The sequence below is a fragment of the Balaenoptera borealis genome, assembly GCF_965194805.1.
Source record: "Balaenoptera borealis genome assembly, chromosome: 1".
Taxonomy (NCBI): domain Eukaryota; kingdom Metazoa; phylum Chordata; class Mammalia; order Artiodactyla; family Balaenopteridae; genus Balaenoptera; species Balaenoptera borealis.
In genome coordinates, this window is record NC_138860.1 from 185,113,611 (window position 1) to 185,135,149 (window position 21,539).

At 53.1% G+C, this 21,539-nt stretch overlaps 2 protein-coding genes and 1 long non-coding RNA gene across 13 annotated transcripts in view; 2 read left to right on the forward strand and 1 right to left on the reverse strand.

Moving 5' to 3' along the window:
• Nucleotides 1-21,539, forward strand: part of LOC309624503 — a 190,537-nt gene that overhangs the window by 76,917 nt on the left and 92,081 nt on the right. The window lies entirely within an intron of this gene.
• Nucleotides 3,312-5,367, forward strand: NPPA (natriuretic peptide A). Its single transcript, XM_082379181.1, has 3 exons — nt 3,312-3,720; nt 3,818-4,144; nt 4,663-5,367. The coding sequence occupies exons 1-3, from the start codon at nt 3,601-3,603 to the stop codon at nt 4,672-4,674; spliced, it is 459 nt and encodes a 152-aa protein (XP_082235307.1). The 5' UTR covers nt 3,312-3,600; the 3' UTR covers nt 4,675-5,367.
• The window catches only part of CLCN6 (chloride voltage-gated channel 6), a 29,723-nt gene continuing 16,007 nt past the window's right edge, over nt 7,824-21,539 (reverse strand). For 6 of the 11 annotated variants that reach the window (XM_082381218.1, XM_082381217.1, XM_082381222.1 and 3 more), the window contains 10 exons: nt 18,654-18,780; nt 18,239-18,392; nt 17,916-18,075; nt 17,719-17,825; nt 16,524-16,710; nt 15,574-15,731; nt 15,273-15,429; nt 13,575-13,682; nt 13,299-13,424; nt 7,824-10,841 (listed from right to left, as the gene is read on the reverse strand). In XM_082381218.1, coding sequence (XP_082237344.1) covers nt 10,761-10,841; nt 13,299-13,424; nt 13,575-13,682; nt 15,273-15,429; nt 15,574-15,731; nt 16,524-16,710; nt 17,719-17,825; nt 17,916-18,075; nt 18,239-18,392; nt 18,654-18,780 — 1,365 coding nt within the window. In that variant the 3' untranslated portion in view covers nt 7,824-10,760. Of the gene's footprint in view, nt 10,842-13,298; nt 13,425-13,574; nt 13,762-15,272; nt 15,430-15,573; nt 15,732-16,523; nt 16,711-17,718; nt 17,826-17,915; nt 18,076-18,238; nt 18,393-18,653; nt 18,781-21,539 lie in introns of those variants that run through there. The other 5 variants (XR_014241708.1, XR_014241709.1, XR_014241710.1 and 2 more) reach the window with 5 other exon arrangements.

Sequence of the window (21,539 nt, forward strand, 5' to 3'; positions counted from 1 at the left end):
GCATCTCTATGGAGAAGCCCACGCGGTAAGGAATTGACATCTCTAGCCAACAGTCAGTGTGGACCCGAAGACCTGCCAACAGACACATGAGTGAGCTTGAAAGCAGATCCCCAGCCAAGCCTTGAGATGACCGCAGCTCCGGCCAACATCTTAATTGTAGCCTGTGTGAGCTCTGAACAAGGGGCACCCAGCTAAAGCAGAGCCAGATTCCTGGTCCACAGGAACTATTAGATAATAGATGTATAGTTGCTAAGGTTTGGGGTAATTTGTCACGCAGCAGTTGTTGACTAATGCACTATCTCACTTCCCTTTGCTCCTCACTCTTACTTCCCTTGAACTACAACCCCCATAAAGTTTTAGCAAATCAACTTGTCTTGGGCCTTTTTTTCCTGGGGAACCTGTCCCCAAATTCCAGTCTCAGTGACCTCCATGTTGCACCAGAGAAACAGAACATCATTTTCAAAGTCCGAAGCAATCATTCCTAAATACGCACCAATGTCCTACCAATTTCTCCCAACTGGGGCTTCTGCTTTAGACTATTTAGGTCTAACAGACTTGTCCCACGAATGTGAGGGGTTTTTCACACCAGTTCTGCTCACATGTGACATTGCTGGGCCCTCATGGCTCCCCGAGGCAGCCCACAATATCCCCATGGAGAGTCATGAAACCAAACTTGGCTAGAAACTCGAGATACCCCATTCTGGATCCTCCCACCCATCTGCAACCTTTATTCCATCATATGACTAAGACGACTTCTTTCCAGTGATAAGGAAATAAAGCCTTTTGATTTTTCAGCTAGTGGGAGAGGTGGAGGTGGAGGGTGGACCTGGTCTTCTGTGCCTTTTGCTTTTCTTCTCTCTCACTCCCACAGGCTGGCTTCTAAATACCCCATTTAAATATTAACTCCTCCACACATACCCCCCGAAGTGGAGCAGGGGCACGAAAATGAAGAGAAACTGTACGTCAAGGCATTTTCCATTTCAGGGACAAATCAAAGGCTTTAAGAGGGTTAGGCGGTAAGTATATTTGGGGATTGTCTGTTTTCCCTGGGCCCTGTTAGTGGAGGGGGTGGTGCTGGTCCTATACAAAGTCAGGGCAATAAACCTAAGTATCCTTTTTTTTGCCACCCACCTTCCACAAAAAACCAAAAACAATAGAAACAACTCAACAAATGACACTCGTGCCCCACTCTAGTTTCACGCTGGAAGACGAAACGTAACTTTAATAAAAGGAGCTGGGAAAATTCTGAAATTCCCCTCTGGAACCTTGGACGGGATCTCCGCTTTTCCTTGGGCCACCAACAGACTTCCGAAGTGGCTCAGGACGCAGGAACGGCATCAGCCTCCAGAGGCCAAGCCGTGGCAGGGACCACCTGCCATGATGCCCTTCCGGAAGTCTTGCCTGCATCAAAGGTCCGTCTCTAAGGGTATCTGCTCACTGAATCCTCTTTGCTAATAATAACCCTGCCACCCGAGCTACTAAGCTGTGAGCACATTCCAGAAACTCGTCAGGATAGAGCGCTTCTTTGCCCCCAGAGCTCCTACTCAGAATTGCACTCATTTCGGATTTCAAGTTGAGTTTGGCCGACCCAAATCTTTTCTCCTTTAGAATAAAAACCACCCCGAACACCTCTCATGACCCCTGGCCACGTAATGCCCGGATTTTCTGCTCTTTCACTGCATAACAGCCCCTCTCTCTCTGATCAGCCAAGGAGTGAGCACAGTTGGGGGAGGATCCGGCCAGGACAGAGCTGTCATTCCACCCACATTTCCTGAGCTTCTACGGGGTAGATTGAAACATGTTAGGTGTGTAAATAGGTCATGGGACTTGGATGTGGTGCTTTCCTGAGATAGTCCACACACTCGCAGACTTGCCAAGCACGCAAAGCTACAGTCCCAGGGCAGGGGGAAGGCGAGGAGGTGCTCAGAGGCAACCTGAGAGGCTGGGATCAGGGTGGTGTTTAATCAGGAACTGAGACTAAAGGGCTTGTTAAGGAACCTTCGTGCAAAGAAGCAGCAGGATCTGGGAAGTGGGTGGAGAGTACAGGCGTCAGCGTCAGACCTGGGATCCGAGTCCTGGTTCTGCCAAGTGACTTTGGGCAAGTGACAGATGCTCTCAGTCTCAGTTCTGTCCCTCTGTGAATGGGGACAATACTACCCACCTTCTGGGGCTGGTGATGAAAAGGAAAGAACCCATATAAAGCTCTCAGCACGGTGCCTGGCACATTCCAACCAACCAGTAAGGACAACCGTTGTGAGCATCGTGCAATTATATAGCAATTCACTCTTCAAAATACGTTCACATATTAATAGCTCTTATGAGCCTCACAGATGAGAAGAATAAGGCCCCAAAGATGTACGCAATTTGGCTTGTTTGGGGGTGCAATGCAGGTCTCTCATCCCTTCAAGTGTAGTGTTTCCCCCGGATACGTTACATTGAAGAGAGTGGAGCATTGAGTCCAGTGCTTAGTAAGTGGAGGCCACTCATTACATGTGGACAGGCTCGCTGCCTGGTACTTCTCTTTTGGGGGCCAGGAAAATGGCGGCTTCTGTGGCTCATCGCTTGCCTGGCCTTGGAGAAGGACATGGGAGGCATCAAGGGAAATTCCACGGGCCACAGCTGCATCCCACCTCGCTCCATCAGCCAACTTCGCCACGGGAGCTTTCCCGGCGAGGTGTGAGGCATTACAAGCTTCAAACCCAGAGTCGGAGAAGCAGCGAGCTTCTGTAAATGAAAATGCTGGCATCCTCTTAGCGCCAGTCTCCCCCAACACCTTGGGGGGAGCCGTGCGGTGAAGGAGGGGAAGCTTTGCAGAAGAATGATTGTGTTCCCAAAGCTTTTCTTGCGTTTCTATTGGGGAGTGGAGTTCTCGGGACATCTGTCACATTTGGTTCTGGCTGACTTAGTACTCTAAAAAATAACTCCCTCTTCACCTGACCACTGAGGGTGACAGCCAGGGGTCAGGACAGCCCTGTGGAGGGAGAGGTCTGCCCTCGTCGCCGATGAGTCAGGTATGAGGCCAGCTTGAGCATCCGGACTAATTTGTCCTGAGCTGAGCTGCCGGCTGCCTGCCATTTCCTCCCCTCCCGCCCTTATCTGGAGCCCCTGACAGCTGAGCCGCAAACCAACAGGGGAGCTGGGCGCCGGCCAACCGTCACCCTCTGCTTCCCCGCACGGGTCCGGTGGCTGATGAGAAAGAAGCCTGAGGCATCGCTGTGAGATAACCAAGGACACTTTTTTGCTCTTCTCACACCTTTGAAGTGGGAACCTCTTGAGGCCAATCAACAAGAATGTGGCTCCTGCAGCTGAGGGTCCCGGGCTTGTCGGAGCTGCTCAAGGCGGAGGGGCTGTGACGAGCTGGCTGGACTGATAACTTTAAAAGGGCATCTTCTGCTGGCTCCTCACTCAGCTGCTTTATCGCTGCAAGTGACAGAATGGGGAGTGTTCCGTCCCTCTTGTGCTCTCAGAGAGCCAAGGGGCTATAAAAAGAGGAGGCGCAGGGCAGCTGGGAGACGGAGACGGAGGGAGGCCGAGGGTGGGAAAGCAGAGAGGAGAGAGAAGAGGCAGCAAGCACCAGACCGCCCCTTGACCGACGCCAGCATGGGCTCCGCCACCATCGCCGCGAGCTTCCTCCTCTTTCTGGCGTTTCAGCTCCCAGGGCGGACCGGAGCGAACCCCGTGTATGGCTCTGTGTCCAACGCAGACCTGATGGATTTCAAGGTAGGGCCAGGAAAGGGGCACGTCTGGGATGAGGGGGCTTTGTGACACTGTGCCAGGCAGTGAGACTTCTCCCTTTCCCTGTTTTCCTTTTGTAAAGAACTTGCTGGACCATTTGGAGGACAAGATGCCTTTAGAAGAAGAGGCTGTGCCCCAACAAGTACTAAGTGAGCAGCATGAGGAAGCTGGGGTCCCTCTCAGCCCCCTTTCTGAGGTGCCTCCCTGGACCGGGGAGGTCAACCCGGCCCAGAGAGATGGGGGTGCCCTTGGGCGGGGCCCCTGGGAATCCTCCGATAGATCTGCCCTCCTGAAGAGCAAGCTGAGGGCACTGCTCGCTGCCCCTCGGAGCCTGCGGAGGTCCAGCTGCTTCGGAGGCAGGATGGACAGGATTGGAGCCCAGAGCGGGCTGGGCTGCAACAGCTTCCGGGTAAGAGGAACTGGGGATGGAAATGGGGTGGGCGGGAAGGAAATGGTGGTTTTGTTGAGGTTCAAACCTTGTGAAAGAATACCACCAGGGGACACCTTCAACAGGAAAGGGAACAGCATAGAAGCTTACTCCCTTTGAAATTTCTGTCCCAACTGGGTAGGTGCCCCACGAGTCTCAGAACCATGATACCATCCTCAGCTACAGTCTGCTGAGAAAATGCTAAGAAGAAAAGAAGTTACTGCCAGGAGCACTGGGAACTTAACACGTTCATGGGGCCAAGTCACCTGCGTACTGCTGATTGGCAGTTCACGTCCCTCGAGGAATTGTCAGATCCCGAAGGATCGAAATTTACCAGGATTGACTTTACTAGCTTCTAATGGGCAATTTGTTTACCAGTTCATGGAACTCAGAGGGTCGTCAAGCTGGAGCGGGGGTGGTGGGAAGGGAGCACAGTCTTATGAAGCTTTTTCCAGTGGAGGCAGGTCACCAAGCCAAACATGTCTCTGCTCTCTTTGTAGTACCAAAGATAACGGCCAGGGAGGAAAAGGCGGGCCAGACCCCGGGCAGACTTCGAGAGACCCTCATCCCCTGGGATCTCTCACTCAACTTTGTCCCGTCTCGTTGCCATCAAGTTGAGCTGTGACGAGTGTCCTATTCAAGCATCAGCCTCCTGTCAACATTTCTCACATTTTATGCTAAATGTAGATAAAGTGGTTTAGTTGTGGCTTCTCCACCTCTCCCACCCGTGCGTTAAATTTTAATCACCTGTTACTGACATCGGTTTGAAAATGAATAAACTTCAGCACCACGGACAGAAGCTGAAGGCTTGGTGTGATTTCTTTCATTTCCTGGGGAAGGGAGTTCAGCCTGATAGTCTTGGAATTTTGCCTTTTGTCAAAGAGAATAATGCTCAGTTCTTTTCTTCTTCCTTTTTTTAAAAAAAAATTAATTAATTAATTTATTTATTTATTTATTTTTGGCTGTGTTGGGTCTTCGTTTCTGTGCGAGGGCTTTCTCTAGTTGCGGCAAGCGGGGGCCACTCTTCATCGCGGTGCGCGGGCCTCTCACTATCACGGCCTCTCTTGTTGCGGAGCACAGGCTCCAGACGCGCAGGCTCAGTAGTTGTGGCTCACGGGCCTAGTCGCTCCGCGGCATGTGGGATCTTTCCAGACCAGGGCTCGAACCCATGTCCCCTGCATTGGCAGGCAGATTCTCAACCACTGTGCCACGAGGGAAGCCCACCTTTTTTAAAAAAAATAATAAACTTATTTTGGGGAGCAGTTACAGGTTCACAGCAAAATTGAACAGGAAGTAGAGATTTCCCACATATCCCTGTCCGTCCCACATGCACATCCTCCTCCATTATCAACATCCCTGCCAGAGTGGGACATTTGTTACCATGGATGAACCTACAGTGACACATCATGATCACTTAACGTCCATAGTTCACATCCAGTTCACTCTTGGTGGTGTCCATTCTATGGGTTTGGACAACTTCGGCTTCCTTTCAGTTCTCCCTCCGTGAGCACGTGTGTGTGTGTGTGTGTGTGTGTGTGTGTGTGTGTAGGGAGTAGGGTCTCAAACCACAGCTCTCAACTTGCTCTCACTCACACTGCAGGCTCACCATGGATCCTGAAAAAGCCCCTGGAGACCAAAAGGGCATTTATCTTTATATTCAGATTTGCTCACATTCAGGGCACTTATTTATTGAAAAGAAAACTTACAAACATCTGGGCTTTTTTTCTGGTTACATCGAACGTAGCTTGTACTCAATATGACACTTTTTGTACACTTAGTGTTTTTTGGTTACTGTTATTATTATTATTTTTTAGAAGCACATATGTAAAATGAGGGCACTAACTCTTCTCTGACACCTTTTGAGAGGTAGTGCGGCAGCTGAGTGAATTGCACTTTTAATCTGAAGAAGAGTGGGCAGGATATTTGGGTTTAAAAGCTGAGCAAAGTGAAGAAAGAAATATTTGCTGTGCTGACAAACTTCAAGTTTATGTGCCTTTTGGGCACTAAATTTAAAAATTAGCCATTGGCTTTCCCAAATTCAGGTCCAAGGTGTTTGGACTTGTAGGTTTTACTGAGGGGGGAGCCACTGGAGAAGTTTCTTTGTATCTTTGTATCTGCTTCTGAAAAGGGTGCTGCCCAAAGCAGAAAATACCAGGCCCTGAGTTCACCTGCAACATGAAGCAGTGCTCTGACCAATTTTCCCAGCCATTACCCCCTGACACCACGCTCTCCGAATCAGATTCTACGACACTCCTCTGACAACCCTCCACCTTCGCTTCCCCACGCCCTTATTCACGCTGTTCCTTCCACCTAGAATGCCCTTCATCCAGAGCCCTTGAGACCGTTTTGCTCATTTCTCAAGGCTCGTTGAGAATGCCACTTCTTCCCTGAAGCCTTCCCTGATACCACATGCCCAGGACAAATCAAGCTCTTCACTGGCAGCATGTTATAACTATCGTATAGCTATTATCATAGACCACAATTTGTCTTGGTATGCAACTGTGTCTGTGTCCCTGAACTGCAAGCTCCTGGAGGGTCAATGCCCCTTCAGCAGCCCCTGCAGCACGTGGCACATTGGGTGCTCTATAAATGTCGGTCAAATTGTCTTGGTCTGGTACAGAAATTGAGAAAAGAGGAAATAAATTAGCAACTTGTTCCTTGTAGAGGGAAGGGGAGGCCAGGAGTGAATTAATTGATGGTTAGAGAGGGAGGTGGGGAAAGAACACTGAGGTAACCACTTCTCATAAAGATGTTCCTTATGTGGACTCTGAACGCAGAGGGCGGAAAGCCAAGAACAGAGGACTCACAAGGACCAGGAGGGTGGAGAGCAAGGTAGAAGCATCTGTCCAAAGCCGGCTCCTGAGGTCCGGCACTGGGGGAGCGGGAGCTGCTGAGAGGAGTGGGGACCTGGGCTCACTGCCAAGGTGTCACAGTGACACAGCGGATGCTTGCCAATGGAATTCACTGAACGTGCCAAATACCCAAACGCACAAGAGACGCCCCTGGAACTTAGAGGACCCTCGGGGATGGGGATGGGTGGAAGGGGGGATGGGTGGAGGGACCTGAGTCGACTGAGATCGTTTCTGCCACTGTGGGGTGGCAACTCGAGGCAGGACAACTGGAGACCAAGAAAATCACGTTTCCGGCAAAACAAAATGTGAGCAAAGAGCCATGGCAGGTGGCAGTGACAGAAGCTGGCTGCAAGGGCTAAACGTCCTCAGGCCCAGCACCAGGTCCATTTGTTCTGGTTGGACATCGGGGAAATCTGCCTGTGGGGCAACTTCCTAAACGCAACACCAACAGGAACCGAATGGCTTCTCCACCGACTGCTGCAGGAAGGAATGGCTGGAAGGACAGGTGGCTTTATAGGAGGAAAGGGCCTGTAAACAAGGCCCAACAGCGTCGATGTGAAGGGGGAACAGGAGAGGGGTAACACTGGTGGTTTTCGCTAAGATCCTCAGGACTAAACTGGTTCTCATATTAAGGTGGTAAGTGGCCCCCTGCAGATGAAGAGTCCTGCTGGGAGAGCTATAGAAAAAGACCTGAGACTATAAACCCCCTCCCCAGCTGTGCAATTTTGATATATTAGAGAGAGAGAGGGAGTGAAATGAAAACCAAGTATGTACCACTCTAAAGAAAGTGCACGGTGGAGACAAGAGGATGATGGAGATGAAGACATTTTATTCTGACGTGTTACAGTTACAGTGAGAACTTCCAAGTTCCAAGAGTTCAAATAAAAATAGAATTTTACAAATTAAAATAAAAAAACAATTTATATACACAGTAGAATTAGCTAACATTACCGTATAAACAAACAGTGCAAACAGAAAGAAGGAAGCTGCTACTGTTGAAATGACCAAGGTCCACGAGCCGTGGGGCAATACTGCAGGCCTGGGAGGGCGCTGCTGGCCTTGCCGGAGGCTTTCTTGTCCCCCGAGGGCCGTGTCAGTGTGTGATTTTGCATCAGAAATGTCATATGGTCAGCTGGGTCAAGTATGCAAGTGTCCATTCCAGTCTGGAACTGTTAGTTAAACAAGGTCACAAGCAAATCGTCCCCCAGAGCACAAAGGTCTCCCAGTCGGGTGGGGACTTTTGGCCCCCTCCCCCCTCACCTCGGCTCGGGAAACAGGAAACCATCTCTAGCCAACCCCAACCCCAGCCCCCGAGGGTTTCTGTTTATCCAGGTGCCACGTTCACTGGGAGGTGATCAGGCTGGTAACAGGCGGGATGTTGAAATGCGGATTTCTAACTAACAGAAATCAAAGGAGTGAGGCTTACAGTTATTTTGTTACAAGTGGAGCCGTGCTTGTCTTTGGGCTTGTCTGGAAAGGGCAAGATGCCAGGAGAGGACAGGAAATAACGTGCCTTTCCAGAGGGGCTGGGTTTGGGTCCTCCTTGGCAGCCGTCCAGTCATTTCTGGGGGAGGGAGGCGTTTGTACTCTGCTGTCTATCTCTGGGCTACACTGAGGGGAACAAAATATCTGGTGACTTAAACACAACGTGATGTGCAGGAGGCATAAATTCCAACACCACTCACCCAGGGTGTCCTGGAGGCCAGCATCCTGTGACCCCACCCTCTGGAGGTGGGAGATCCTCATGCAGGACCTCAGTCCTACCAGTTTCAGAAGAGGGAAGGAGAGGGAAGAGGAGGAAAGCAGGTTCCTGGTATGGGCGGTCATGCCACTCGCCTGACTTGGGCATTGGTTTCCTTCTTAATAAAAGGAAGAAATAATGCGGTCAAGTTCCGAATGCTGCCTTAAAATAGTGGCAGCTGGTTGAACGCAATCACATTTAGAAGGGCTTGCCCTTTTGGTCCTTGTGATTTCCCGAACTACTTACTGGGAGTTTCATCTGTGTTTCATAAGTCAAGTGCACCCAAGGAAGTTGAAAATTTTATAGGTTGAAGTAATCTTGGTCAAAGAGATTAAGAAAATAGGAGGAATGGAGGGGCCAGAGTCATTGGCAATGGTGCTGACGCACCCCCCGGCGTAGATGGAGTTGTTCCCTAGAGTGTGTGGAGCACAAGACCTGAGCCAGCAAAGCCGGGCGGGCACCCCCACCCCCACCCCCACCCCCAGGCTTAAAGGCGGCAACGGAAGTCGGGAGGCTAGGGGAGAGAACGGCGTTGCTGAGGCCTGGCACTGACGTCCTCAGGCAAATTCCATGATTAAAAAAAACAAAACACTAACGTAATGCAAACGAATGCCACCTTGACTCTCAGAGCGCATCTGCCACATGGTTGCACGACGGGCTAAGACGTTGCTAAACACGTAGAGAGAGCACAAGAGGAAAGTAAGCGCAAATGCCTTTGGGTGCCTGTTCAGAGAGGACCAACCAGCCCAGAGGGAAACTCAGTCACTGAAAGAGAGAGGGAGGCTTCCTCCGCTTGATGTTAAAACCCCGGGGCACGGGCTGGCAGGAGGCACCTCCCTCTCCCCACTGTTAACCTCTCCTGAAGTTTCCACTGCTGAGCCGCTCGGTAGGCTGGGGATGGCCAGCAGGAGGCCAGTGAGAAGTGCTCGTGAAGGGCAGACACCCTCTTCCTCGAATAAACATCTGCTGTACTGTCACGCTCTGGCTTTTTAAGCCACATCGTGTACCTGTGAGTGCACCTGGCTCAGGATTCACTCCTTTCCATCTTCTGAATAACTGCACCATTGCCCAGAGGCAAGTGAAGCAGTTTTATCTAGGGGTGCCCTGCTTTTAGGGGTGATGCCAAGATCCTCTGGGCTGGGGTTGCTTCACCAGGGAGATGCAGGTAAAACTTAAGGAAAGTTTAGTAATTCCATGGAGAAGAAAAGGATCAGGGTGAAAACGTAGCATTCGGAGACCATGGGTAATCTGGAAAATGGAGAGGAAGCCGAAATGCTCAAAACTAGGGCAGATGTAAATCTAACCCTACTGTCAGAGTTACTGTTCAGGAACTATTAGTGGGATTTGAATGCCTGGAGCTTCTCGGGTTCTAGGGAGATTCACAGCACAGGGGCAAGACCAGAGCACCAGCTCACACCCAGAAGCAGAACTTCCCTCAAAATGAACTGCTGAAGATGTCAACTTAAGAGTCCCAGTGAAGGCAGGCCTCCCTGAAACATGCATAGTTTTCTCAGGGCCCGATTCCTCAATTTAGTAATTGACTGAATTCTGCAACTGGCATTCCACCCAGTGCTTGCCTCGGTCAAGGTCCCTCCCATGATGGTTTAAGGCAACAGCTGGGTTCCCTAGGAAAGGAGCAAAGAGGTGGTGGGGGACCTGCTCCGAGTGCCCCCGCCAGTGGGTGAGGCCTGACTTCCCCTCCGGTCCTGGTGCGAGCGGGGAGGAGGGGCTGGGGCCTGTGCCAGCACTGGACGGGGGAGCGCGGGGGGCAGGAAACGGGAAGACACTGGCGGAGAGCTCACACAAGTGCGGACTCTGATGGCTTGACACTACCCCCGGGAGCTCTGACGGCAAAGCGTTCGATGACTGCAGGCTTTCCAAGCGCGCGGGCGACTGGGCATCTTCCGTGCCCGGGAACAGCCCTGGCCAGCCACGGAGGCGGAGCCCGAGCTGCAGCTCCCGGAGCGGACGGGCTGGCACGTGGCGGCGAGGCCGAGCCGGGCCGTCATAGGCTCTGGTAGTGCTGCCGCAGCCGTGCCTGCAGAAACTCGTGTGTCAGGTTGTGCCGTGTGATGACCCCAACGATCTAGGACGAAGCAAAAAAAGACCCAAGTCACCTGCAGAGTGAACCCCACTGGGACGAGAACATGAGGGACAGGAGTGGACAGAGCTTGCCCGGCCCGTCTCAATAAACGGCAGGGCCAGAATCAGGTCCTGGAGGGACAGGGACAGGCCTGACAACATGATCCGGACACTCATTTCAAAGGCCACCTAATTTCTAGATGGGAAGGAGATAAAGAGACAACTCGCGATCACAAGCTGGAGGCCAATGGCACAAATTTAGCTCCAAAAGGTTTTAGTTGGGCCGGCTAGAATCTGAACGTGAATGTCTTTTTAAACAGGGCCCACGCTCTCTAGCTTCTCAGCCACCACACCCAGCCTGCTTCGTGTGCGTGTGCAAGACACAGAGCCCAGGGAAGGCTTCTGAGAGGCGGTGACCCCTGCTCCAGGCCAGAAATACCATCTTTCAGAACTACCTGAGTCACTGTGATATTGGGATTTATAATAACACATATTTGGACTTTGTCCTAGTTCCTGGCACAAAGCTCTTAAAACTCTTGGCATTTCCTAAGTGATGAGTAATAAGGGTGTCTTACTATTCATAACAAGCTCCTTTCAACCACCCCAGAGTTTATGTTCATGAAGTAACTTTTAGAAAGCCCTTAAGGATGGAGGCTGGTTTCCCAGGGAACCAAGTGTGTGACCAGAAGATTAGAACTTTCATTCCCATCCCCCCCAGCTGTGGGAGGGGAGGGCTGGAGGTTGAATCGATCACCAACGGCCAATGATGTAATCAATCATGCCTGTGTCATGAAGCCTCTATTAAAATCCCTGAACTCCAGGGTTTGGAGAGCGTCCAGGCTGGTGAACACGTAAGGTGCTAGGTGGCGCCAGAGAGGACGCAGAGCTCGGCACCCCTTCCCCATCCCACATCCCTTGCCCGGTGTATCTCCTCCATCCGGCCGTTCCGGGGTTACTAAATTACTGTTTACTATAAAAGGATATAAGTAACTGTCTTCCGGAGTTCTGTGAGCAGGGGGTCATGGGAACCTCCTATTTACAGCCAGTGAGTCAGGAGCGCAGGTGACAACCTGGACCTTCTGTTGAAAACTGAAGTGGGGGAAGGCGGGTGTGATGAACAGTCTTGTGGGGCTGAGCCCTCAACCCGAGGGACCCGACGCCGCCCCCGGCAGACAGCGCCAGGGCCGAGTTGAGTTTAGGACGCCCAGCTGGCACCCGGAGAACCAGAGAACTGCTTTGTGTGGGGAACACCCGGCCTCTGCCGCCAAGCCAGGGACAGACGCACGGCAGAGCCTGAGAGTCCAGAGAACCCGAGTCCTCCCTAAACGGGTAGTTAGTTCCCCCAGTCATCGCGGTGACTCACAGCTGCCACTGAGGCGGGTGTCCCACACCATCAACTGCGTTAGAACTGTCAGCGCGGCTGTGTTTCAAGGAACACGATTTGACTCCCTGCCACTAAACCCGCGTCAGGACACGCCGTGCTGCTGGAGGTCCTGCCGTGACCCTCACTTTGGAGAGGCGTCACTTCCTGGAGGGCAACGAGGCGACACCCACCGAAAGCCTCAAACAGGTGACCGTTACGGTGAAATTTAACTAGATACTGCACAACAGCGGACGACTGAGTAAGTGACCGGACTGCCACACAACGGAAAGCGCTTGAGCCGTCCGAGCCCCGAGGGCGCGCCTCTGCTGCGGACAGCCGTCTCCCACAGGTTAAGTGAAACAGTCAGGTAGTAAACAGGGTAAACAGTGTTAACATCTTCACTAACCCTCGACATATAAAAACCTCTATGTCTAGACACGGAGGAAAAGAACAAGATATACTTTGCATTAACGTGCCTGCCTCTGCAGAGGTAAGGGTTCGGCATCGCTTCTTCCCGCCTATATCTATATTTTCATATGTTTCTACAAACACCAATGTTCGTGGAATAAGAAAAACAATGGAGTTCTAAGAAAAAGAAAACAATAGAAAAATCTGTAGCAATAATTACTAGGTATTTTACCTTTCAAAACTCTCCAAGTATTTTGTCTGCAACTCCCTCATTTACTGCTACAAATTCCCGTAACAGGTGGGGAACTGACCCCCTCCTCAAGGAGGCGCCGTCAGGTCAAGGGTGAAGAGGAAGGTTTCAGGACAGAGACAAGGCCCCAAGCGCTTCTGGGCCTCAGAAGGGAAGACCAGTGAGACGCTGGCGACATCTGCCGGCCACACAGGAGACGGCGTAGAAGAAACACCCCGGAGGCAAAGGGGAAGGTCCCCGAAGCTACCCCAGCCTCCCCCTCCACCCCTGGGCCCCTCACTCCCGGTGTGGAGCCGCAGAGCAGGTCGGGTCTGAGAAGCCTCCCTGCGGGATTCTGCTGCTCCTTCCTGGGTTGAGAGGCCCCACCGCCCCGGCAGCGCTGCCCTTAGAGGGTCCCTTCCAGAAGGTGCGGCCGCAGGCACACGCGCCCTCACGCTCACCTCTCCCACCGCGTTCACCACGGGCAAGTGCCGCAGGCCCATCGTTCTGAACAGGTTGAAAACTTGGGAGACGTGGGTGTTGGGGGAAACAGTGAAGGGCGCGGGGTTCATGTACGGGGTGACGTCCTGCAGAGGAGACAACACAGGGGACCTGTGGCCTGTCCTGCCCGCCCAGGATCAGATGCCAACCGTGCAGACAAGCAGCGGTCCACGCAGGACAGGCCCTCGGCCTCCGTGCCTGGCCCCGGCCCCGTCCCCAAGGGAAGCCATTCTCACCACGATCATGCGCGGGTTCAGCAGGGTCAGGTCCAGGTCGTGGATGTCAGGGTACCGCGGGTAATCCTCGGCCATCTCAGCGTAGGAGAGGCGCGGTTGGCTGGCGCTCTGTAATCCCAACCGAGACAGTCCTCGCACCGAACGCGGCAACTGGCAGGGTCACCTTTAGAGACCCCCCACTCTGCGTCTGAGAGCGGGGCGGGGCAGGGCAGGGGCCAGGACAGGTGCTCCACAGCCAGTTCTCTGCCAATTCCTAGCTGTATCTCCCTGGGCCAGTCTCCTAATTTCTCTGAACTTCATCTGTAAAACAGACCTGAGCTATTCTAGAGTTTCAACGAGAAAGGTGCTAACTAATAGTAGCTGTGTGGGGTGACTTGTGTCACCCCAAAAGATACGTCAGAGTCTTAACGCCTGGTACCTGTGAATGTGGCCTCATTGGAAACAAGGCCTTTGTGGATGGAATCAAGTTAAGATGAGGTCATGTTGGATTAGGGTGGGCCCTAAACCCAGTGACTGCTGTCCTTATAAGAGAGGAGAGAACACACAGGGAGAGAGTGGGTGACGAGGAGGCAGACGTGAGGGAGGAGCCTCCAGTCGAGGCAGGCCGGGGGCTGCTGGCGCCCGCCACAAACGAGGAAGGCGCCTCCGGAGGAAGCACGGCTCTGCCGACACCGGCACCTCGTCCCGTGGCCTGAGAGCTCTCAAAGAATACACTGCTGTTGTTTCAAGTCACCCAGTTTGCGGCGACTGGAAATGGCGGCCACAGGAGACTCACACGGGAGCTTTGTTACTCCTGCGTTCTGAGTCTTCTGGACTTTCCCTCAGCTCTCACTGCTGCTGACCGTCACCGGGCAGCGGGGCCGCCACTACCAGCTCTCGAGCGGGGCACAGGAAGCACGGGTGCTGGTCACCGCTCCGCCCCGCTCTCCTCCCCTCTGCACACAGCCCTCGCCGTCCACCGCTGACTCGGGCCAGCTCTGGCGGCTCCTGTGTGCAGGCAAGGCCCTGTGCAGTCTGGCCCACTTTATGCCTCCAAATTCCCTGTCCCCTGTGCTCCGCACGTGACCTTTCCCCCATTCCAGCAGGGCTGGGCCTCCCCACAGGCCACACCCTCAAGCCTGAGCCTCTCCACCCATGGCCTTTTCTGTCCTGCCCATGTGAGCTGCTCTTTTGCAGGCCAGTGAGACCACGAGTGACCTCAGCTGGCTGCCCACAGGCAAGACACAAAGCAGGAGAGTCAGTTTGGAAACCAGTCCTCTGGGTGACTTTTTCAGGCTCCATGTGAAGGGGTGAAGTGTGTCTCAGGTCGCTATAGGGACCACTTTGAACACAGCCCACGCATGCCTGCTATCTCGACAAAAACCAAGGAGAAAAAAGGAAAAAAACTACAGGGGAATGGATGAGAAGAAGGGTATTTCTCTGGATGACACATGTAACAAAGTTCATTCATGGCAGAGATTAAAGGCAGAAGCTATATTAAGAGCCCACCGGCCAGAAGGACACTTAGCAACGGGTGAGGAGACCACGGGAAGAGGCCCTGGAGGGCGACTCACAGCCCTGCTCGGTCTCAGCGCAGGGACCCTGCCTGCAGCGGGGGCCACGGGGCCACACACACCGCTGGACGGCAGGTGCAGGGAATGCGCTCCTGCCACCCTCGCGCCTCCCAGAATCCTGGTGGGGACAAGACAGGCGACTCACCGACTGGCTTTCAGAATAACAAACTCCTCGGACGAGCAGGGTGACGAGCTGTGAGCGCAGGATCAGGCCGTGGAAGGTCAGCGGGCGGAAGCGCTCCTCCATGGTCCAGTCTTCGCTCGGGGACTGGTCAGGGTATAGGTTGGGGTAGGGAGTGTATCTGTTACACAAAAACCAGACGCTGCCTAGGACACCCTCAGCAGGACCACTTCCCGTCCACGTCCCCGAGCCCCTCCCCCAGTTCCCCCGGACAGCCCCGGCGGGCGGGGGGCTGACGGCCCCGCAGGCGGCCGCGCTCCCTCACCTCCGCTCGAGCATCTGCTGCAGGAGGTCCTCCTTCTCGCCCGGGTCCTCGGAGGTCACGTGCTCGTCGCACACGTTCCGCAGCTCGCTGGACGGGTAGGACTTCATGGACTGGCTCCGTCTGCGCTGCTCACCGGCGCGGGTGAGGATGCTGCACTTCTGCGGGCGGGAGGGGCGGCGGCGACGGCCAGCTAGCACGGGCGCACCAGCACCCACGCGGGTGAGGGTGTGGGGGACAGTGCGGGTCAAAAGCACAGGCCTCCACCGCAACTGCAAGAAACCTTCACGGCGGCTCAGGGGCTTGTGATTCAAAGGAGCCTCTCGGAGCCCAAGGTTTTTGCCAGCCCAACCCCCCTGCTCCTTTGACTTGGGGACAGCATCTCAATGCTCCTACGTCATGTCTTGGCGGTCCTGTCAACTGACGTGCCCCCCCCAGCCTCCAAAGCCACGGGTGGGCACGTGACCCAAGCGAGGCAGCGGGACTCTCCCTCAGTGCAGGTGCCTCCCGGTACCTGCAGAGGGGCCCCCAGCCACCTGCTCGCCCAGAGCGCACGGCTCCTGGTCTTCAGCTTTCCTGTCCGCCCTGCAGTTTCCAATGGACTTTTTTCTTTCTTAAGTAGGTCAAAGTCCATTGTTGGCAACTCAGAACCCTCCCCGATACAACCTGCACTGAATACTCAAGACTGCTGGGTAAAACAACAGTCTGTCCACGTGCTTGCTGGAGTGGGAATGAACACACGTCCTGACGGCCTAACGCAGTCCTTACTCGCTGGGTAGTCTGTACTCGCCGTCCAGTCCACACTCTCTGTTGCGTGCAATGAAGAGCGCCGACTTTCACACGAGCCAACCAGGGCCACCCCGTCTCCGGGGTGTGACAAGCACGGGATCACCGTGAGCAGCAGGGAACCGCTTGCTCGTCGCCCACCTCTCCTCTGCGGCCGGTTCCTTTACCTTGTATTTGATGTTGTTGCTGATGAGCTGATTGCCCTTCATGAACTCCTTCTCGTTGCCCCGGTTCTCCGTGACCACGGGGAAGGCGTGGTGGACGGTGGTGCGCAGGATGCTGACCAGAGACTGGATGCGGGTGTGCGGGTACACGTAGGTCAGGTTGGGCTCCATGATGTCGCTGGCTCGCAGTCTGGGGGAGGGAGGGAAGCGGTCCAGCCTCACGACAGAGTCCACGGCACCGGGAGCGAGCCGTGATGGAGCTGCACTGCCTCTCCTGTACCGCCTGGACCACCTGGGCCCCTTTTCTGAACCATCTCTAGCAGTTCCTGGAACACACCCGCTCCTTGCCACTTCCATCCCCTTCACACATGCTGTTCCCCATGCCTGGAATGCCCTTCCTTGCTCTGTCAGACCTGTGGGCCAAGACCCTCAGCTCAGTATGAATGTCCCCCCTCCACAAACCTCACCCACTTGCTCAGGGGTTTGGCCATCGCTCCTCAGCACCCCATGGCACATGCCAGCATCACCACTGAACTGCTAAGTATACTGGAATTAAAATAGAAATGTTTGGGCGTCCCTTTAGACCAGGGATGGCAACTGTCACCCACAGGTCCAATCTGGTCACGCTCGCTCGTTTACATGTTGTCTGCTTCTACACTAAAACGGCAGGACAGAGAGCACATGGCCTGCAAAGCTGAAAATATTTACTATCTGGCCCTTTCCAGAAGTTGGCTGACCCCTACGTTAGACTTTAAGCGCCTTGCATGATCCCAGACATGGGAGGCCTGAACTATCTGTCGGCTGATGGATAAGCTGGTGATTATGCCCAGAGGAATCACTGCTGATAGGACGACACCTCGCTGGGCACACACGAGGCAGCTAGTTCTCACTCACAGGGCTTGGACCCCGAATTTAAACATTCAATCATAACACTTCCTATTTAACCAGAATGCCACAGCGGCCGAACCATCCACGAAGCGGCCCTGCCCACCCCGGTCCCCAGCTGCACGGGGCCGCTCCACTGTCCCGAACACACTTGGGTACAGATGTGCTTGCTGTTGGAAGGACCTTGCTGTTGTTACTTACCTTCTTCCAACCCAAGAATCTGAATTACCGTTTGCTACCTAATCCAAACATTCCTGGGCCCTAGAGTTTGTAAATTCTGGAACTAGGACATGAAGAGAAATCCTGGCCTTACTTGTCCATTTCCACCTTCGTCTCCCATTCTAGAAGCGGCACGCCTCGCAGGCCCACGTGGATGTCATAAATGCCCTTATTGAAAAAGTCCCCTGTCCATTTGGCCACCTGAAACGCAAAGCAAAGACTTGAAAAGAGGCTGCTGTGGGGGAACTTGGCCCTGAACCTAAAGGAGGCCTAGAAGGGGGGCGTGCTCACCATCAGGGTGATCATAATGGGGAGGCCATAACTGATCTCGTTGGTAGACTCAATCAGGATGACCGTGAGACTGATGGTCATACGGACGACCCCACCCAAGAAAGCCGCAGCACCAATCAGGGCAAAGGTTCCCGAATAGATATGGCCCAATCCAATGTAGCTGGTGAAGAAAGAAACCAAGAACGTGCCTTAGAATCATATTGGGGGTGCGGGAGGGAGCTGTGATTTGCACACCTGTGCATACGTACTCAAGTGCACGCTCAGGCGCATGCACGCGCGCGCGCACACACACACACACACACACACACACACACACACAGTACCTTTTGAGAACGTTGGCAACTAAACGTCCAAAAGCAGCTCCACATAGCAGGGAAGGCACAAAAAGGCCACTTGGAACAGAAATGCCGTAAGTCCAACATGCAAGCATGAAATAGAGGACGAAGAACAACGCCAAAGTGATGGGGCTAAAAGTACCTGCAAAGCCAGAACAGACCGACCTGAGTCCCGCTAAGATGCCTGCCAAGGCCCATCAGACTGCGTTGGCTCCCACCAGGTCCTTCTGTGCCCTGACCGGTTCACCTCCAGCACCGGAGGCAGACACCCCAATCTTGTCTGGGTTGGCATTACCAATGAAAAGCCCTGTTCTCGCTCAGAATGAAGGGCAAGCCTGGCTGTGTCTGACAGAGGAGTAACCATTTGTTCCCTGCCCCAAACCCCACCCTCCCGGATACTCACTATCCTGGTGGAAAAGCTGAAGGATGCCAGACTCCTGCGGGTTGAAAAAGAGTGTGGCCATGTCATTGTAGGTCTCATTGGGACAAAAAAAGGTCTTGATGCTGGAATTCACTTCTTCTGACGTGACCTAAGAAGCAGGAATCAAAAAGTCAAATAAGGGCCCCTGAGTAGGGCATTTGAGACTTCAAGTGGGATGTCTCCAACAAGGTCGAAAAAGTCTGGTTTGCAAGCTTTACCCGTAAATTAAACAGGCAGCAGAAAAAAGATCGATCCCCAAGAGCAGCCAACCGTGATACAGTATGTTCCTTCCGTTCTGAGAAAGAAAGAGTCAGGAGGAGGGCCCTGTTCATGCACATTCGTAACAAAAATGTAACTACACTTCGGGTTCACCATGGTCTGGCTCTGCCTCCTCTCCCAGGGCTCATTTTGTCAGTGGTACTGTGGGAAGCCTGGCCCCAGAGCACCATGGATGGTGGAGGACGAGGCAGGGGACCAACAAGTGGCCGGGAGGGGACAGGCGTCTGCGGAGGAGAGTCCAGGGCATGGCCTGACCTAACGCCCCAACTTTGTCCCAAATGGAAAAAGCCTCCACCCGAGTTTGCTGCAGAAGAAAACCCACGTACACGAGGCCCGATGCAGACGCCGCACTCCTGGCTGCCTCGCCCACCTGGCTGAACAAAACCCAAGCTGGGAGAAGAGGTTATTTCTCCACATCCCAGCCCTCTCATTCTCTTCATCGTTTTGTGTGAACAGATGAGATCCGGGCACTGCTGGACTCATTATAGGGCGAGGGTATCTGTTTTCTGGTTGGCGATGTACAAGTAGCACAGGGGGCAGACCTCACATCTATCACTGGGCAAACAATTAGAGAGTGTTTCTTGCAAAGTTAACTAAGCAGACAGACTTTTCCTGGATTCCATTCTATCGATATTAATGACACTGTAAAGATGCCCTTATGTGGACCCTGTAACAATACTAGGTGATGGGTTTGTATAACCCTACCAGGTGGACCTGGCTGGGCAACACAGCCGGATGAAGGCTGCTGTAGGAGACAGGAGAGCGCCCCCTATCGGCAGAACCTGGCAGGGAGGAGCTGGCAAAGGAGACGCGTGTGCAGAACAGTGAAGGGGGGACAAGCTGAGGCGACAGCTTAATCACCAGCACATGCAGTTTCCCAAACTATGTCTAGAAGGACCTAGTCCCGAAGGTGCTCTGGAAAGAGTCCTGTGGTCAAACGCATACAGAAGTATCACAGCACTTGCTAGAAATCGGTGTATCTGTGAAAAGCAGAGAACAGGCTCCATGATCAGGCGGATTTGACTCTCACGCTGCCACCCTCTAGTGACCTTGGGAAAGGTCTTTCATTTTGTGAAGCTTCCGTTTCCTCATCTATGAAATGGGAATAATACCCACCTCATGCTATATATTACTAGCTGGGTAATCTCAGGCAAGACCTCAGTTTGCCTCAGTTTTCTCATCTGTAAGATGGGAACAATACTAGCCAACGTGGCAGTGGTAAGGACTACGTGAGGTCACGTATGTACAGTGCTTAGTAGAACACCTGGCACACAACAAACACTCCAAACATTCCTAACACTTACTGGAACTTTTTTTTTTTTTTTTTTTAATTTTTATTTATTTATTTATTTATTTTTGGCTATGTTGGGTCTTCGTTTGTGTGCGAGGGCTTTCTCTAGTTGTGGCGAGCGGGGGCCACTCTTCATCGCGGTGCGCGGGCCTCTCACTATCGCGGCCTCTCTTGTTGCGGAGCACAAGCTCCAGACGCGCGGGCTCAGTAGTTGTGGCTCACGGGCCTAGTTGCTCCGTGGCATGTGGGATCTTCCCAGACCAGGGCTCGAACCCGTGTCCCCTGCATTAGCAGGCAGATTCTCAACCACTGCGCCACCAGGGAAGCCCCACTTACTGGAACTTTAAAGGCCCTGAGAAGTCCTGTATTAAAGAAACCTACTCAGCTCTGGTTAACCCATCTGACCACAGAATCCTTTTCCATTTGTTTGCTCTTGAATCACGTGTATCAATGTTCCTTAGAACACACATTGGAAAATATTGGTCTGGTAACGAGGTGGCCTTGGGGAATAGCCAGTAACAGGGATCAACAAACTTTTCCTGTGAAGAGCCAGACAGTTAATATTTTAGGCTGTGCAGGTCACAGTCTCTGTCACATGTTCTTCTGTTTTGTTGTTTTTTTTTTCCCCCCAACGCTTTAAAAATGTAAAAACCATTCTTAGCTTGGGGGCTACACAAAAACAAGCAGTTGCCAAGGGCCAGGTCTGGCCCATGGACCGCAGTTTGCTGACCTCTGACCTAGTACATTCTAGCCATTCACTGACTGTTCCTGGGGACACGGAAGAGGCAGCCACTCAAGACAAAAGCCCAAAGGGGCTCAGAGGGACTCGAGTGGCTCCCCGGGGGCAACAAGACACGTACTTAGAGAACCTCCAGCCTCCACCCTAGAGGCCAGCTCTCAGACCCACCGGACTGGACCGAAAAACACAGGGTGCAGTAAGCTCTAATGCCTACCTCACTCAACTGGCTCTTTCGGGCAAAGGTGCTAGAAAACATCATATACTCCTAGGAAAGGAAAAGGAGAAATGCAAAGAGGAGGTATGCCAGTAAATGACCTAAACCCAGAAAAACTAGAAGATGCAGGAAGAGCCAGGACCACTGTGTGCCCTGAGGCAGGCATTCCTTTCTCCCATCTGAGGGGTGCCTCTCACATCCCGAGGGTGAGGCTGGCGGGCACCTTTCAGGGGTGGGGGGTAGAAGAGTAAACAGGCTCGGAGGAGAAGCAGACAGTCAGCATCCTGAACGTCTGTTTCCAATTAGTTTTGTTCAACAAAGAGAGAGAGGGAGGGAAGGAAGAAG

Bases quoted from the DNA above. Each gene is read 5' to 3' on its own strand.
- NPPA (XM_082379181.1), top strand. From the start codon at position 3,601: ATGGGCTCCGCCACCATCGCCGCGAGCTTCCTCCTCTTTCTGGCGTTT. The intron at 3,721-3,817 runs GTAGGGCCAGGA...CCTTTTGTAAAG, and splicing joins CAGACCTGATGGATTTCAAG to AACTTGCTGGACCATTTGGA.